Source organism: Ixodes scapularis, unplaced genomic scaffold (genome assembly GCF_016920785.2).
Source record: "Ixodes scapularis isolate PalLabHiFi unplaced genomic scaffold, ASM1692078v2 PGA_scaffold2__306_contigs__length_199485367, whole genome shotgun sequence".
In the NCBI taxonomy this organism is placed as follows: Eukaryota; Metazoa; Arthropoda; class Arachnida; order Ixodida; family Ixodidae; genus Ixodes; species Ixodes scapularis.
The window spans coordinates 51319081-51338191 of record NW_024609857.1 but is presented as its reverse complement, the minus strand read 5'-3'; the positions used below and the strand labels follow the sequence as shown (position 1 = coordinate 51338191).

The 19111-nt window shown below is 48.1% G+C and overlaps 1 protein-coding gene across 1 annotated transcript in view; it reads left to right on the top strand.

Annotated features, from left to right (window-relative positions):
- The window catches only part of LOC8023908 (dystrophin), a 502903-nt gene that overhangs the window by 249186 nt on the left and 234606 nt on the right, over window positions 1-19111 (top strand). The window contains 1 exon segment of the mRNA XM_040499676.2: window positions 18112-18192. Within this exon segment, the coding sequence (XP_040355610.2) occupies window positions 18112-18192 (81 nt within the window).

The window sequence follows — 19111 nt, the reverse complement described above, 5'->3', positions numbered from 1 at the left end:
CAAAGCTTTTTGACGTACAGTCAGAGCCAATCGATGTACAATCAGAATCGCCACTAAGACATCTTGATGGCATTTCGCGGCGGCCGACTGCCACCAGGAAACCATCAGAAAGCCGACAAGTGGAGTCTGACTGGAGTTTGACTGTCGGTCAGAGTAACTTGTTGGCCAATCAGACATGTTTGACGTTTACAGTCAGGCACAGTCAGCGGTCCACTAGAAAACATTGACTGCCAAACAGGGTTACATTGATGGATTTTTCCTTCGGGTAAAGAAATCTAAGCCAAACCAAAACCAGAAAGTCGGCGCTGATGATTGTGGCGTCAGAGGCTCGTTAAGCCACGTGGTGTCTCATTCCCCGCGACTTCACGCTTTCAAGATTTTTCATACGAAAGTTTTCGCGACATTTCGTGGTAATATAAGTGGTTGACACTCCAGAGCCTCAGCAGTTTTTGTGACAAGGCAAGTGGATCAACTCAACTCGGCGTTCGTACAAATGACATGTTTTGATATCAGTTTTTGTTTCCGAAGTTGGGCCTTAGACGTCTTGGGACTTCTCAACTATTCTCAAGTTATATATGCTTGCCTGTCCGATTCAAATAGTGAGCGGAGGGAATAGAACGCTCAACAAGCAATAGAGACAAAAAAAAACGAACAGAAAAAAACTTATTTTCAGCCATACTTTTTTTCTTTGCAGTTGGGCCCTTGTAGTCTCGTTTCTGTAAAAAAATCTAAGCACGGATAGACGCCTTGTCAGAGACTTTTTAAGGAGCGAGTACCGCAGATATCGAGTCCCCCTCGCGGCGATTTCGTCTGCAAATGAGTTTTAGAAGGGGCGCCCGTGGGAGGATCATCATGGTCGACGCGGCGCTTATAAACCCATACGTCCATTTTGTACTCGTTTGGGGCCGGCCGATGATTACCGCTTCCCCTCGTGCCGAATTTAGAAAGGAACCGACGAACACGAGAGAGAGGAAGAAGAACGAAAGGACAATCAGCTGCGAGGTTTTCTCCTTCCGCCGCGTTTCATTACAACAGCAGGAGGACGAGGGAAGGCGAGAGATGGATGGATGGACGGACGGAAATGAAACGAAAGAGAAGAAATGAGGGGGTGGCCATCTTACCCCGCTACCCGCCGTGCGCTTCGTACGAGGGAAGGAGAGGCGAGATTGGGGTTGTGGGGGAGGGCATGGAACGAAGGCGGTTGAATAGCAGACGAGCCCTTGTCATTGGGAAATGGATGTCGAGACCCCCTCCCACCCCCTCTGACGGCGGGGACAGCGAGGGACCGTCGTCTTAAATTCCGCCGAGATTGCAGTACTGCGCGAATGTCTTCCACTTTTTGCTCCCCTTTACCCCCGTCCTCCCCCCTTTTTCTGCTTCTTTCTTTTTTCTTGTTCTGCCGTGCGGGGAAAAGCCTTTCGTTGGCGTCATCGTCGAGGTTCTGTTTCGTACTTTTTTTTTAATATCATTTTTGTTTGTTTCTGATTCTTTTATCCATTTTTTTCTTTTTTTTTTTTTGAGAAAAATGGGAGCGGCAAGGAGACTTCGAAACGGGCGGCCATCAATATGGAAATTGGCGGTGTCCGAACTCGTAGACGGAGCGGCCCGCCTTCGGACTCTGCTCAGCTTGGCTTGACTGACTGACGGGGTCGCCCTGGGTTGTCGTCTTCTCGCTCACTCGCTTTCTGGTTCCTCTTGGTGTGCACGGTGCGCACGGTTCGCAAGCGCGCACAGGCGAGTTGGGTCCCCATCCAACCACGCTTTCTTCTTTTGGAAGCGTTATGGACGATGTATGAGCTCTGGTAACGACACCCCGCGTCTATGGATTGTCGAGCTCGATTATTATTTCTGAAGTCATCTTTCTGGAGATGACGTCCGACATGTATGCTTTTCTTTTTTTTTTTTCTTCTTTTTTTGTATGGATGGAGTGTTCAGGGCGGAGTGTAAATTATGTTGTGTTTGCCGTTTTTGTGGAGCTGGAGACGGTTCAAAATGAGTCGGCTCTAAAGGAATAAACGGATGTTTTGTTCTAATGTTCTGTAGTGTAGTAGGGATGATTGAAAGCTGTTGTACTGCAAATGATCTGTGCGCCGATAAACTGAGGGCGAAGCGGGGACGAGATCGCGCGAGGGCCTCAAAATGCCGAGCTCTGATTCGTATATGGTTAGTGAGTAGACCTTTGTCTCCATTGCACTTGTCGGACGGGTTAGAACGCGGAATGCCGGCGTTTGGATTTCGCATTCGAACATGTTCGACGAGTGCAGTGGAGACAAAGGCAGCGATTTTTAGGTCTACCCTCTAATCATTCGAACCAGAGATCGGCGTCCTGAAATCCTGTTCTCCCTGAGTTTCTCGGTGCATTGCGCATTTTATTCACATTAATTTTAGTCGTACACTTCATGATATTCTTCTTAGGGCACTTTGGGAGTGTTTGGGATTTTTAATGACCATATGCGCAACCGTACCACACTCCCTCTATGGCATGTCATTTCTGAGCCGCAGTAATAGCGCTCAAACGTAATAAACTAGTAAAGAACCGAGGACGCGATGAAGCCTTCGATACAGTTGAAACTTGCCAGAGTGATGACGTAGAAGGTATTGGTAGCAATTTTTGTTTGTTTATGTATATTTGTGATTACTTATCTTCTGGGTCGTAATAGAGTTTGTTGGACTTTTGTTAGTGTAGACGGGCCCCGTCTCTGGCCTCGTTTGCTTCGAGCATTGTATGAATTATGTTAAATGGTGCGCACCGCTGGTTCGTTTAACGTACCCGAACGGAAAGTCGGCTGACGTTGACGAATGGGGCTGCACTTCTTTACATAGTTACGACCTGGCCGGGAACCGTGGTGCGGAACCACGGCGCGGGAGACTTTCCGAAAGAGAAAACGTTATGAGCCTGGAAACTGTATCGACTTCCAAGCATGTCGAGCTGCCCGCCCGCACTGTCGGGCCGCGCCATGCACTGTCCCGAAATTTGAAATTACTTTTTTTTTTTCTTTTATATAATATGTAACTTAAACAGCACAAAAAAAAAAAAAAGTTTTTTTTTTTGTATCGCGAAGATTGCTACTGGTGAAGCATCCGTTCCCTTCCGGGCAGTGCGTCTTTTTTTTTTTTTTTTTGTAAATAAAAAAAAAAAAAACAAGAACAGTGAGAACGTGAAAATAATATATACAAAAATAAAATAAAAAGGCTACGAAGACAGGGACACAAAGTTGATCGAGCGTTTGCCGCTGTTTCCCTAGTGGTCTCCGCCGTGCACCGGCACGGGATTCCATTTCACTATTTTCCTTTTTTTCTTCTTATTTTCTTTCTGTTTCTATCACTCGCTGGTCTTCTTTCTTTTTATTTTTTACTTTTCCCCTAGGTGTCCCTCATGGTATTCCCCCATATCCCAACGGCCAAGTCGTTTCTCCGTGACGTTCTTCCCTAATCCCGAAATCTCTCGTTCCGCTACGGCGAGGAGGCACGTTAAGGCGAGTATATAACGACGACGCCTCCGACGAAGCGCCTCTACGGCCATATTTTGACGGGACTTCTCCTTATCCCAGGCTTGTTCGTTGCTGCGCACTCGTGATATATTATCCCCAACGCGCCTCTCCCTTCTCCCTTACTGCCATGTCTGAAGCGCCCTAGAGCACGCCTTTGCTTACGGTACTCTTTAGCCGTGTGTCCTCACTTCTCGAAAACGCTTTCTCTCGCTCTCTCCCTCATGTGTCTGAGGTGGTTGAACTGCGCGCTGACGCTTAATTGGACAGAGGGAGCTATGGGACGACGACGTTGCGCAGTCGTTGTCTAGTGCTTACTATACGCGTCTTTTATAAGCATTTTTCCCCCCTATATGGACGTCTAGCGCCGCTTATAGCGAAACGTATTCCGATGGCTAAAGTTGAAGACTTTTCCCCCTACATGGCGGTGGTGGGCCTTGGGTTTAGGGATTTCTCGAAAGCGGAAACTGTCTTTCTTTCTTATTTTCTCTATCTCTCTCTCTCCCTCCAAAAATTGTGTAGCTGGGAACACCTTTGCATCTGGGAGCGCGGCGCTGCAGGATTGAACAGCCATTTGTTTGCGGAGCTTCCGGCATCAATCACGGCCGTAATCCTTTTCTCATTTCTCGCCGAAAATGCGACGGTGATGCCGTCTTGCTTTCTGCGCTCCCCGAGGAAAAGAATACATAAATAACAAATAAATAAGTTATTTTCTAGAATGCACACATCGTTTTTTCTCTCTCTCTAGTATTCTTTTTCTTTCGGGGTTCTTCTGAGTCTGAGGAAGAAAACGAGATTGGCTGTCTTTCTCGTCGCTTTCGTAATGTCTTTATTACGCGGCAGTTCGGGAGAGTGCGAGATGCGGCTTTCTCCGTCTGGGGGCTCCCTTGTGCCATCCAAATAATAACGCAGTGATGGGAGGTGTGATGCCGGGTTGACTCATTTTGGCTCTAAGAAACTCGTGCGGTGGCTTTGGTGAAGCCGGCGTTTCAGTGTTTAAAAGGGGCGACGATATTGGACTGAAATGATTCTTACTTTACGCGTGCTTACTGGCACTAGTGCGAACGAACGACACCTGCTCGAAAGGGCACTGATCTCGGGAGCTTCTTTGTCACTGTCTAATTTCAAGGTTGAAAACGCGGACTCTTTAGGCCTAACACAACCCCGAGACTGCAGGTAAGCAAAGAAGGACACACACACGAAAAATGTGTAACACAACTCAGTTTCGGGGTTGCCTTATGTATAATCGTCACCAGTTCTTTTGCGCACTGACTCTCCAACGTTTGGTTTGCCTTTCGAAAATCTTGATGTAGTTGGATCCGAGCACCGCGTGAGCTCTCGACTTGGGCCTTTTGCGTCAATCAACGCCTCGGCGAACATTCGGGTAGTGGCCCGTGTCCAATCGTTGCGATGACGTGAAAAGTCGAACAATGACGACGTCTGGAGCTCACCACATGCCTGTGCTTTGCTATGCCCAGGGCAAGGCTATGATGAGCACTGTCGGCATATGATTGGCGCCAGATCACGTGACTGCTTGTTGTGGCTGCGAGTTGAGGCAGTTAAGGCTGCTTGAATCGTTTTTTTGTTTTTTTTCTGCAACTGCGAGTGAGTGAAAGGAAAAGCTACTGAGTTCTTTTTTTTTTTTTTTTTGGGTTATGCACCTAAAAATGAATTTTGAATGGTATTCACCGAAAATAGAACAATCGTTGCCTTCCCTTTTAAGTATGAAAGGTGTTTGAAAACGACCCGAATACACAGAGGTCAATCAGCCTTTCTCTCACTCGGGGTAAGCGATCGTGCGGTCCCCCCTGCAAATGTGGAGGTGTGAGTTGGCTTTCCCTCTATATGGGCGGGCATGCGGTGGTGCACCCTTCACAGGGGCAGGTGCCGGAACTTCTGTTTTTATTCGTTGCAGTTATTTTGGGTATGTGTGTGTGTGTGTGTGTGTGTTTGTTTGGGTCGAGGGGAGGGGAGGGGAGGGAGGGAGGGGAAGGGGGTTGTGTCACAAACATTAGCAAAACGAAAAGGAGATAACCATGATAACTATGGGCGTCGATTAACGCTGCGTCCATTGTACACTTATTCTTTGGCTATATCAGTCTGCAGGTGGAATTTGACACTCATTCCATTGTGATCGTTTTAAGCCGCGCTCACGCTGCTAATACGTCATGCAAAAAATGGTCCGGAGGCACTGTCTGAGGCCTTGTATCACATTGGTCATGCACCAACTGTCTGCGGACATGTTCGAGGCATATATGCAGCAAGCGTACCTCACAGATGCTCGAGGCGCGTCCGCAGACAATTCTCTCATCGTGTGTGCAGCGATCACCGTTTCTCTCGTATAATGTATGAGTTCTGAAATCCTGCTGTAAAAAGGCCGAGAGTCGTATGTTGTTGCATGTGCGATACCTTGAACTCCAAGTGACTCTATTGGCGCACTTGGCTCTATCTTTTGTATAGAACTGTTGAAATGATTTCTTGGAATACACTTATAATGTCGAGTTCCTCACGCGTAGAGAGCGTGCATGCAAGTTTTATTCTCGCTCGCTATTCGCAATTTTTTAAGCATTTTTTTTTCAAATACCGATCTTTTTTTTAAATATAAACTAACGACACGTTTGCTCCAGGTTATCTATATTTTTTTTAACCCAGTCGATCGTGTTTATTTTGTTTTTTGTATGTCGAGTGAAGTTTTATTTTCGAGCTGCTGTTCCTGCACGCCATTGCATCAGGGTGTTAATGGACGCCGGTAGTAGAACCGAAAATATTTTCTAATTACTAGTTCTATACTTTCTGTAGCTCTCTGAGTTTATTATATTTATGGGGGGTATTAATTTTGTGCACTTTTGTGGTTTCTGATATGAAGAACCTTTCATACGAAGCACTTTACCTTTGCCGTTTTGTTTTTGATTTTGTGCGTGCCACGACAGTGATACTATTTTTTTTCTTTGCTAGATATTTACAACCAATACTATTGATGTTAATACTTTTACTAATATTATCAATTACAGATATATCCAGCATGTTCAGATTGTTTCTGTCATCTTCAGTCGTCAGATTGTCACTTGACCTCCAGTGATAAAATTGAAACTGTCACTTACTTTATATTTTTAAGAGAAACGTAGGCATCTCGCTTTGGCAATAAAGGTTTCAGCTATACTGTTTTACAATGTTGACAGCAGCTTAATGCTTACAAACCTTTTGTTCGATTCAGTATCTGTCCTGGGACTCTAAACTATCCACGTACATCGCTGTAATAGCGTGAAAGCGAGCTCAGTAGTTGCACGTATTAAAAAGAAAAAAAAAAAACGACTGAGTTATTATTATTATTATTACGGTTGCTAGTAGTAGTAGTAGCAGTAGTGGCAGTGACAGCACCAATTAGCTCAGCATACAATTTGGTAGCCCAGTTACTCTCGTTGTTTTCGCGTTCGCATTGCCGAGCCTCGAAAAGCGTTCTTATCGCAGCGCACCTTTTTTGTTGCAACATTTTATACCCCGTCCTTAATTCGGCGTGTGCTTTCACAGGACTCCGGTCAAAGTGACGACTCTTGAGTTTAAGATTGCGGGTAATCCGCACGCCCATGCATAGTCCGCACCTGGTGCTTAGTCGACGCGAAAATATTCTACGCGGCACACTTTGACAATTGTCTGCTTTCTTAGCTCACGAAGAAGCTTGCATTATACATTAATCATCGCTAACAAACTATTTAATTCAGAAAAAACCGTCACGTCTCGTCATAATGCCCGATTTTGTAAAACAATATTCCTGTACAGTCGGCACGCGTAGATAGTCGACACAGCCTAAAATTTCTATTTTTAAATGTGTATAGTCCGCGGACTATAGCCAGAAAGATATGGTACATTGCCTGCTCCTCGATGAAGAACAACTTCTGAACGTGCGACCCTATGCGCCATTTGTACATACACCCTCGCTCAAAAGGACGCCTCCGCCGGGAAGGCGACTTTTGCACCAACAGGTTTTAAAACGATGCCATTGTGCGTTTGTCCGCTCCTTCGAGAAAGAAAACAAAGCGCTCGTCTTCTGTCGCCGCGACCGCTTTTAGGATACCTCCCACAGTCTGCTTTCATACCCTGCGCCGCTGTTATTGTCGTCATTGTTTTTAGGTTTGACGTTTCAAGACGCGCCTTCTTCTATCTTTTTTTTTCTTTCTCTACTTTATCTTTTCCTTCTTCCTCTCGATGTTTTCTCGGAGTGTCGGAAGCGTCCGAAGGGATCGGGCGGCCGGCGAGCGGCGGCCATTGTTCCCAGTCCTCCTGGAGTCACTTGCCGCCGCCAGATGTTGGTTCGTAGGGAGCGGAACGAGCCATCGAGACAGACCGCGCCTTCATTGGCAGCGCCGAGCGCTCGCAGGACACATAAGTTGCGTCTCGACAGCCTACCCCGTCTTTTTATTGCCAAGCCCTCTTCTCTTTCCTCCGCTTTTTGTTTTTCTTTCGGTTCCTACGGTTTTTGTTTTGTTTTTGTTCGGCACGGAGTTTTGGAGATCTTTGAAGCGAACGCGAGGAAACGTGTAGTCACCGCGCTGCGCTTTTACCGCTATCCTTGTTTAGAGAAGGACTGTGCTGTGCGAGCGAGAAAGAGAGGAGGAAATAGTCGGCGCGGATGTACACGGCACAGACGTTTGGTCGGAGAAAGTTGAAGCGTTGTGAAGTTCCGGCAAACACCGCAACAAGTCGAAGAAGGACAAGAAGAAAAAAAAATGAAGGAATGTTTGGAGTGATATGCGCGCGCGGCGCGTGAAGGCTGTGCTGTGCGTGGGCTTGTTATTTCGAAACGCCGTTTTCGCGCTTCGCTGAATGTTGTGACTTTCGTTATAGGAGGTGTTTACGTTGTTCGGGCAGGCCGGGAAGTGTGGAAGCGAGGAAGGCGGCTCCAATTTTTGCTGCCGACGTTGCTCTAGACGACCATCTTCAACAGCGACGTAGTTAGTTCGTTTGCAAGTAAAGTGCGAGGAAAGAAAAAGAAAAAAGGCGCGTGCGTAGCTGGCGGCGTCTGTATTTTGCGTCATGCGCGCGCGCGAATCGTCTGGGAGCAAGGCCTCGTCGACTTAGCAGCTGCTACCGCTCCGTCGTGACGCTGCGGAACTTCAAGATTGGGCAACTGTGCATTAGAGGCGGCGTTGTTTTTGTATATGCGAGGAAGCGCAAAAAGGGGTTTTGGTGATCGGCATTTTGGGTCTTCTGTTTGCGCTCTTCGGCGCTTATAGGGGCGCGTCTGTTGTTCAGCCGCAGTGCTCCTTTTCCTGTGTCGAGTTTTTAACCGGAAGTGCAGGCGGTGAACTGTAGCAACGTTTTGAGTTGAGACATTGAGTTTGAAGCCCTCGTGCGGTTCCGGTATGGACAACAAATTGATTGTAAATGTGATTGCGTGCATTATACGTCGAGTAGCAATAAGAGAAATGCTTTGTGTACCGAAAAGAAACGCATGGCTAAACGTGACAACAGAGAATCTGAAAGTCACTTCGGTAGTTTCACTCCCCGCGATTTTACCTTGCTTTATTATTTCTAACCCGTTAAGTTTCGGCGTTTTCGGCCATAGGAATTACGTGTGATTAAATTAATTTGTATTTTGTCAACTAAGTTGTGTCTCTTCCGGCTTATTATTCCTCTAATATTCCGGGTATAGTAACGTTATCGCAAGCAATGGTATAAAACAAAGAGAAAGTGGGAGGACCCGGGGAGGGGAGGGGGGGGGGGGGGGGTCTTGAGCAGCCGATTCTTAATCAACAAAAGATGTAAAAAAAATATATATAGTTTGGTTCTGAGAAGGCAAATTCATTTTACAATTGGGCACCTGTAAGCTGTGCTTCAGTCAATTTTTACGCACGTTTGTATACCTTTTTGGGGTTCTTCCGCTTTGAACGGAAGGAATTCAGCTCGTTCCTTCCGCGAGTTCGGGTTATCCTCGAATGCGAAGCGTTTCAAAAACATGGGCGCTTGCATATGTTCTACTTTATTTTGTTTATCTGTCAGCTTTCATGACTTCCCCGTTCTTCGAAACATTCGCCGACCTAACTCGATAAAGATTTACGAAGACCGCGTTACTGTCTAACCGCGAAGCGCGAACTGCTTTTCTCTTCCGCACAAGCCGCCGTCGCTCTACATTGGACCCTCGTGTTGGGGTCGAACCTAACCAAGAGACCGGCGCCGGTATTCCATGCTTCGTTCATCTCTAACTTGACAGTGCAGTGGAAGCTGCGTGCCCGTTGGACCAGTTTTACGCCTGTCTTAAACCACGTGATCTCGCCCTTCCCGCCAACAGTCATGCGCAGAGCGCTGTGTCAGATGATGAAAGGGAGGCGGCTGATTGGTCCGGCGATCGCGTAGCTCCCGCTGCACTGTCAGCTTAGGGTTGAACGGAAGGCGTCGCGCGTCTGCTCCTGGTCTTTCCTCCTCTCTCTCTTTCTTTCTTCGGGGTTTACACCCCGCATAATGCATTTTGACGGGCTTGCTTGAGAGCAGTTCGCCGACGTCGCTTTGGATTTGCACTCGACGTCGCGTTGCGGTACGAGATGCTTCAGACGGCGAGTCTTGGGAAGTCTGGAAGCCGCCGTGCTTGCTTTTTCTTGTTGCAACTTTTAGCGACGTAGTTGCAAAGCTCCCGCGTTTCGAGCGAATTTTGTCGTCAGAGGAAGTCGCGACAGGCTGTTTGGACATAACCGACTTGTTTGCTTTTTTGCTGCCGGAGAGGCATGTTGACCTCGGGGGAATATATGTGAAGGAAGTTTACGTTGTTGGGTGTCTGGGTGCTCAAACTAAACCGCCAGCGACATCGTAAGCGTTTGCTAATATTGAAAAGATAAAAAAACAAAAAAAAAGTGTGCGACACAACGGGACAAATGCATTGAATGAGAGAGGATCTGTAGGCCGCTGCGTTTCAACCCGGGGAATTTTCTAAACTACGTGCCTCCGAATAAAAACCGTTTTTTTTTTTTTTTTGTTCATCTACGTTTTTTAAAGTGACCAGTGTGACGACCTTACTTTGGTTGAATTCTCAGACCCTTCAGAACGGCATCGAGCTGGGACTAATTGCCTCCTTTTGCACATATGAAGATTGTAGATTGTAGCTTTGGGATGAATGTGCGAATAAGCCCAAGCCGCGCTTGGATTTGACGCCAGAAACAAGTTCGCACGAGTGCTGTTCCTTGCTTTACGGGGGCTCACAGATGTCGAAAGGGAACGTTGTGGCGGCGATATGTAAGAATAGAGTCTGAGCAGAAAGGGAGACAAAACCGAAACAAAAGAAAATGCGTGGTCGAGGATACCGGTGCCGGCTAAGTTTTATGGCTGGCTGAGAAAAGTACAAGAGTTTTAAGAACTGTTTAGTTCTCACTCTCTCACTCCCCTCTCTCTTTCTCTCACACTTTCGGATTATTTTCGTACTGAATTTATATTTCCGTCTTATTTCTGGCACCGGCTGGTTCTTGGGTGTTCTTTCGCGATTAGTGTGTGCCAAGCCTTGCTTTCTACTTTTTAAAAATGCTTTTACCTTCATGCTGCGTTGATCGCGTCTATTCTTTTCCGCGCTTCTTCTACACGCAGAGCCCAATTCTTCGCCCGTGGGATATGGGTGTTCTGTTTTTGATGAGACCGAAAAATAAAAAGTTTTTCCCTTAAAAAAGCGAGGAACTGCTTTTAAACCTCCGGGCTTTGCGACCTATCAGTGCGCAAAAGAAATGGCGCACCCCGCCAGGCTTGCAACGTGCGTGCGAGCCACGATCGGGCTCGGGCGGCCGGGAGTCGTTGGCCGGTAACGGAACATAAGATGTGTATTCTGGTATTTGTCTCGTTGGCCCTTCTTGCGTGTTAGCAGTACGCAGTGAACCCTTCCAACAAGGTTTAGGCAGCAAGCTCGAATTCTGGCTCCAGTAATATATAAACGATCAGTGTTGAGGAACATCGCCGATAGCGAACACGCTCTCAACAGAGGAAAATTAAAACATGACTTCCTGAGCCATTAAATTTAAAGCTAGCCAGTGCTACAGGTGCCCGTCCGCTTCGCACCTTGAGCACCGATTCAATCTGCTCGCGCACTCTTCGCTTCTCCTGAAATGCCACAGGAAGTTGTCCCCGAGCATGCGGATCTAATAATTAGCTATCAGTCAAAATTAATTTATTTTGAATGATGCCTGCTTTACTGGATTTCTAAAACGACGACCACGTTCCTGCTGGGCTGCGGTGACGTCAGGCTGGTGCTGTGTCGCCTTGTGAATATTGAGACGATGTATTCATCGACTTATGTTTTTGACGCTATGGATGACGGTAAGGCTTGTGGAATGCTTCGCACTTCTAAAAAGGCGGGTTTTTTACACGCGCACGCGGGACCTGCGGGTCGTGTGGACAGACTTTGAGCCTGGGTTTCTCGGTATCGATTTGTAGTATAGTTTCGCGACGGTGCGGTCAGGCCAACGATGGAGGACGTGTAGCCGTTTCGCGCTAGTTCTTTAAATGTTCCCCACGAAAGCGACAAAGACACTTCCTCGTATTCTTGTTCCCGCGGCCGGCTCGTCAAATGTGCGACTAGATTGCCTCGCCGACGAAGGGGCTTCGATTCAGGACTCCTCGGATCACGTCCTTGGTTAGCCTCGGTTGACTCGGCACCGGGGTGAGTGATATTCGCGGTGGGACGTGCCTGGGACAGAGCCCCCATCCTTTTTAAAGCTTGTACTCGTCCTTTTTCCTTTCTTTTTTTCTTCTTTCTTCTCGCGTGTTTTGTGAACGTTGTGTACAGACCATTCCAATAATCAGCTTCTACGCGCTGCCGTCTCTGTCTACTGGACTCTAGAACGTGTGCTGAGCAAGCGGAGTAGCTCTTTTCCGCGAAAAATCTAATGTCACGTAGCTTTGGCTCTGGTTCATCGTTGGGTGAGACCACGGTGGGTGAGACGAAGTACAGCATCGGTTTTGCGGACCATGTTCCTTGTTCGCTACGCCCTCGCTTAAATGGGGCGATGCAACAATTATTGTACTTCGCGCAAATACCGCTTAGAACGGATCCCTGACGAATTACCTATGAAACTCGTGTTACTTTTTCACCCCACGCAATAGAAGTCCCAAAGACAAATAAAGAAAAACGAGCAGCGTTCACACATTAACTCGCAGCCAGAGCAAGCCGCCACGTGACCTGCAGCCGATTATATGCCGCCAGTGTTGATCATAGCCACGCGCTGGGGTTGGCAAATCGCAGGACAGGCGCTGAGTTCCAGACATTGTTATGGCTCGGCTGTTGTCGTTGTTGCAGCGATTGGACACGGCGGGTCACTACCCGAATGCTTCTTGAGCTAGTATTTATCACGAGCCCAAGTCGAGCGCCCACGCAATGCTCGGGTCCAGTCTATGAACCGCATTCAAATATCTTCACTTGGGTGTACTGCGATCCCCACGTTACGTCATCAAGTTTTACAAAGGAGAGATTGAATGAAAATGATCGTTTTTTGTCCTTGAAATTACACCGCAACAAAGGTGTTTTTTGGGTCCCACTAGTGGCAGTAAGCTCGTGTAATATGAAAAACATTCCATTTGAGTATCGTTGCACTGCTCCTTTAATAATTGGAATTCCTTTCGGGGACTGAGGCATGTGGAGATAACGCATTTCTAAGACTTTATTTTCGTTTATACGTACGATTGCGCATGTGGCTCCTTCGTAGTTAGAAGATACTGGATCTAAAGATGCCCCTTGCGAAGTTGATAAGTGTATTCGCTGAGAATTTTTCGGCGAATATGAACGTTTGTTGGATGGTTTCTGCGACATTATCGATCAAATGCCGTTTTCTGAAGAAAAGACGCGGAGGGCGGCGTCAACTTGTTCGTGTCGATTCCACGCCAGGAACTTGGGTTAACTGTCCGAAATTTGAAACATCCCCGCTCACTACTTTAGGACTCCCAGTTGCATCACTGCCACACTATGCGGCGTTCGTCCGCTTCATCGTTTATTTACCCTGTAAACGCACCACCCTCCCTTTTTTCTTTCCCCCGACCTGAAGCAATGAAAGCGCGCACTTGGCTGCTCGTCATCGCGCGTTTCCTGCGCGACTGCTTCTTATTCGCCTGGTCGTCCTTGCGTTCCGACGTGCCCTAGAAGCATTCTGGAAGACCTGCATGCCGTATAAAAAAAATGTGTGTGCCTCTGTGTATCGTGAGAAAGGGAGAGAGAGAGAGAAAGGAAGGGCGCATTAGGAGACTATGGCATATTAAATCGAAAAGCCGAGCTGTTCTTCTAATGGGCAATAAGGGCCTCTCTTCACGGAAGGCTTGCGTTCCTCATGTCCCTGGCGTGCACCCGTTTTTCTGTGGAAGAAAGCCACATGTCGCATGACGGGCCTCTGTATCATTTAAAAAGGACCAGATACGAAAAAAAAAAAGTCATCGTCCATAAGAAAAAAACAAAACAAAAACTAAAAAACACGAATTACACACACCCACACACTCGAAAAACAAAAAAAGTTAATGCGCACTTGGTTTGACGGGTTACGCGAGTTACGTGTGGATAGCTCTGAAGGAGAATTCACACAAGAGCGCGCGTTGCGCCTGCACGCCTTTTTGGGTGGACAGATAGCACGTTTTTCAGCCGCTTTCTGCCGCTTTATAACGAACATGCGTGGGATGCCCGTCACGCCCCTGATGCTCGGCGGCCTTCCTTAGAAGCTGTTTCCCATGGCAATCGCAATATTTCTCCCCCCCCCCCCCTCCCCTCAAAAAAAAAAAAATAATAAAAAATAAAAAAAAAATATATATCTCGTACGCTGAAAGGCGTTCGAAACGATCGGATGCGTTTTGAGAGACGTCATATCCGCCCTTATAAAAAGACGCGCACGCGCACTGCGTGCTCTATTCGGACAGGCCTCGGCGACGCGCGCCTTCTTTCTCCCCCTCGTGCGCGCGATGTTTTCCCGAATCGCGGGTCATTAAGGCACGGCGTCTCGCTGCGGAGCCAGACGCGGCTGGCCTCGGCGGCTCCTGTGCGTCCCCTCCGGCCGCCCGGGCGCCGCCGACGCACCGCCAAACTCCCGTTCGCATTACGATGCACCGCAGCTGACGCGACGAACCGTCCGAGCCTGTCCAATGCCACGGGAGTCTAAAAGTGACCTTCGCGAGGACCGTAGTCACGTGATATGTTCTCAGCGCTGGATTGGCTGGGACTGCTGCTAGCACCCGCGGCGGTTCATCGCCAAGTGAAACGGGGTATAGCGGCTCTCCCCCGGGTCGATATGCGAGGCTCGCCGGCCCTCTCGCCGTCGCCTTCTCGCCGTCGCCTTCTCCCGCTGCCAGTCTCTCTGGCGGGATTCAATGCGTTCATTTCGACTGGCTCTAAAGCTCCCCATCTTCCCCTCCGCACGCGCGTTTGCCTGCCTTCCGGTTTGGGCCGAGGACGCGAATATTGAGCCGCGCCTCCTTTTTTTTTTATCATCTTGCTCCTCTTCGTCCTGCCGGTGGCCGCTGTTCGCTTTTACGCGCAGACCGACGCGTGCACCGGCGAAACTCGATACGTGGGTGAGGCTGAAAGGAACGGCTGCGCCGTGTCGGCCAGCAAGGAGTGGTAGGAATCTTTTTTTTTTTTGTTTGGGGGGGGGGGGGGGGGGGGGGGTAGGTTGCAGTTGGAGACGCGTAGATCGTGTGGCAGAAAACACCCCTGGGATCAGCGTTTGGCAGTGGATGCAGCAAAAATGTTTCTTCGTACTTGGGAGAGGATGCGTACTGCTGATCGCGCATAGCGTGTATTGTACTGGTATACTAGAACATAAATTGTTGGTCGATCGATGTTTATTGCTGCGACTTACATTATCTAGCCAAGCTCGCAGCCCCATTGGCCTACTGGGTCCGAAAAGTCCCCGAGCTTACGGGATTTGCGTGGTGTTTGCAGGCCATTTAAATAGTCGCCTTCTGCGGTTTTGCGTAGTGGACTGTGGAACTCGTTTTTGAGCATGGCTGCTAGCTCTCTTCTGCGGAATGCCAGGCGTCGTACCCACAGCTCGGTGACACTCTATTTTTCGCCTCGGGTGATGAGTCCTGGGAAGGTATCTGCTGGGGAATTAACTCTTCGCGTGGTGTTCGTCGAGATAAATACACTCTGAATGAATCACCGCACGTTTCTGACGCCCGGGCAGGGGCGCTGACTGCTGGACCGGCGTGCGTCGTTTATCTCCTCAACAAATGCTAGAGTAGACTCGAGAGACGTTCTGTGGTCTGGATGGTTCATGCGGACCTTGGCCAACACCAGGCTTATACTCTGTTAGCGACGTCTCTTTGAGAGTCTAGGCTTTCTTTAAAGGGATACTGGGATGAAAATTGAAATATACCTCTCACGTTCAGAAATGAGTTAAATACGATTAACAAAACTAGTCGCAATCGCACGTTTGCATTTTGAAGGGATGGCTATATTTTCCGTTCCAAACGACCTTTTTCAGCGAGCGCTCGGAAGACCGGCCATCGGAGGACGCGATGCGTCTTGGGAAATCCGGCGCCTGCAGCCCGTTCGCGACGTGATGTTTACTTTCACGGGCAAATCTACATGGAAGCTGGCGCGGTTGTGAGCTTCGCCATTCGGTGTTGTCAACGCGTTCCAACTTGACCGTTCGGGATGCCCGCTTCCCGCAGGATTTGAATAGGCACCGGAGAGAAGGGAAATCCGGTTCGTCCACGTTATGAAAGGGCTCACAAGGGCGCAGCTTGTCGCCGTACTTCCGCGGGCGCGGCTCTGCTTTTATGGGTAGTTGCACCTTAAGAACATTCGGTTTATTCGTTTTAAATAATGCCTCGGTGTCTTTTCGAGCACAAAATAGGTATCTCTGTGGTGTGGCCAGAACGTGTTTCACGTTTTGATATTCAGATAGGCGCTGGAATTTCGTTGCAGTACCCCTTGAAGGCTCGAAAGAAGCTAGTGGTCTCTTACACTCCGCTCAGCCCTAAGCTGGCAGTGCGCTGGGAGCGACGCTCCCGCCGGACCAGGGAACCGCCTCCCTTTAATTTTAGTTTAATGGCAGCGCTCCCAGCTCGTGGGTATGGAGGCGGGAGCGCCTTGACTTGGCGAAAGATAGATGGATACGGCTGGTCCATCGAGCGTATGGCTTCCAGCGCACTGTCGGCTGAGGGGTGAACGGATTCTAGTTGGACGTTGGCTGCATGCTAATGGAAAGCTTCAGGTAGAGGCGGCTTTTCCAGGACTCTTCTTCCCGAAACGAGGCTGGTCATGATGATCTCCGTGCTGTTTTGTGGCCTATTTATTTTTTATTTATATTTTTATTTATTTATTTTTTTTTTCAGTTGAGCACGACGCATGACTCTTCTCAAACTCTAGACGTTTCTTTCGTCACGTTTTCTGTTTCTTGTGGATGTTTTGCGCCGCGTCGTTCTTTTGTTTTATTGGTTCTGTTTGTTTGTTTTTGCGTTTATTCTGGGGTCGACGGTGTCTCCTACGTCGTATGCAAAAACGTTTCCTTGTTCTCGTCTCACGCAGCGCATGTTGCCCACCGTTGCACCCACGTTTTCACAGTTCGTCTCTTGTCGGGCATCACCCCCTGCCGCCATTTTGTTTTCGGCGCACCTTGGACATTGTCGTCTGCCTCGTTCCGTGCTGCAAAGCCGGAGTCCCGTTGCTCGTACATCGTACAAAAGGCCTCATGTTCGCTGTGGACATTATGACAGCATTATCTCAGGGCACGCCTGAAGTGTGCTCGAATCAGGTTTGCTTCATACATGCTTCGAGCATGCCTGCAGATTGCCTTTTGCACGATATACTAGCAGTATGACTGCGGCTTCAGATTTATGCCATACACATAACTATATGTATATATAATATTTTTTTTTATTGCGACGGCGATAGGTTGAGGATTGTTACAGGGACACTGAAGTCAATTTCGAGTTACCAGTTGCACGATGTTGGACGGTCGCTGATGGCACCTTCCCACAGTTGCTGGGAAGAGTTTCGGGGGGTCTGTGAGGGGCTTTTGATGGGTCACAAACGGTAGGCGCAGGCATAATGAGAACACTATCGGAAGCGACCAATTCAACTTTAGAAAAGTGAATGGAAAAGGACGCAACGATGCAATTGACAAATGAAGACGAAGAGGAGGATAGTTCCGACTCTTTTCGGTCGAGTGGGCAGCTAGCATTCTGCAGCTTCGCTAGTTTCCATTGCCTGTTTGCGTAGAAAGTTCTACGGCAACACCTAGTAATTGCCGTAGAACTTCCATATATATATGCTTCTTTTTTTTTTTAAATCGCAGAATTTTTGTTTTGTTTCTAGCCATGAAGCAAAGAACAGTGCAGACTACGTAGTTTCTCTCAGTGTTCTGTTCCTTTTTTTTTTTTCGTCCTCCTTTTTGGATACGAATTTTTTGACGAACAGATTGAGACGTCGTCGTGTTTCTTCCACCCAGTCTCAGGTGGTCTAAAAAATGGTAAAGATCAAAACACTTGTCTAACAATTTCGGACAGAAAATAAAGTTATTCTTGTGACCCTTCTCGCATTCGTTAAACGTGATAATTCGAGACAAAATCTTTAAGATTGTCTTCAGTGTTCCTTTAAGGTGGACGAGTGTGGTTTCTGAGTGCTGGCCCTGCTCTCCTCTTTCTCTGCGGCTCTCCGCTTCTCCGCGCACAGCGAGCTTTTCTGGACGGCCGTAAGATCTCGTCGGAGGCCGAGCACGGGAGGCTCCGCAATTGCGTGCGCTACTCTCTGCTGGTAAGTCCCTTGAACGTCGCGAGGGGGCGTGGTCTTTCCACACTCTTCCTGTCCCTCCCTCTCTCCTTCCTTACTTCCTGTGATTTCTGCTGACGCTTCTTCGTGTCGGTTCTTTTCCGCGAAGTAGGCCAAATGGAAGTAGACTTGAGCGCGCGATGCTCGCGCTTCCGCGCGCAGGGCTGCTATGGACGTGCTGTTGTTGGAGTCGGAAAGTGTCGGAATCGCCGTCTGGTAGATGTTAATCACGACACGCAGTGATTAAACTAAAGCTCTACAGTTGCAAGCAGGCTCGACGCTCGTTCTACGCAGCAATTCTTCTGGATATATTTTTCTGTAAAACTGAAAACAAAAAGAACACGAAATTGAAAGAACGCGACTGGCGGAGCGCGAGTTGGGATTACACACCGTTTCCACAGGGGCGCAGTCATCTTGAATGTCGTCACTTCTGGTATGCGGTAAAACATCGTTACGATCTCTCGGCGGCGCCAGAAAGTGTTTTCAAAAAAAAAAGCGCGATCGTTACACATTTTTGTTTTGCCTCACCTATATTTTTGCGCATATTCCAGGTAGAAATATTTTATTATTTTTTCGTCCCGCATAGCAGACAGGGAACCCACGTGACTGAGAACTATAGGAAACAGAAACCATCTTATCTGAGACTGCAGCCAGTACCACAAGCATGGGAGCTCTAGGTCGCTGCTTCGAAGCGTTCTTCCTCAGAATAAGCACTCGCGCTAGAAATGAGCGTCTCAAAACCAGGAGTGCGGTATAGCTCGTGCTTGTAGCTTTGGTTGTGGTCTCAGCTTAAGGGTGAACGGAGTATAGACGCTTTGCAGCAGCTGTGCATGGACGCCGCCATAAATGACCTTCAGTTTTTGTTTCCTCTTATTTCGTTTATTTCACTTCATCATTACCATAA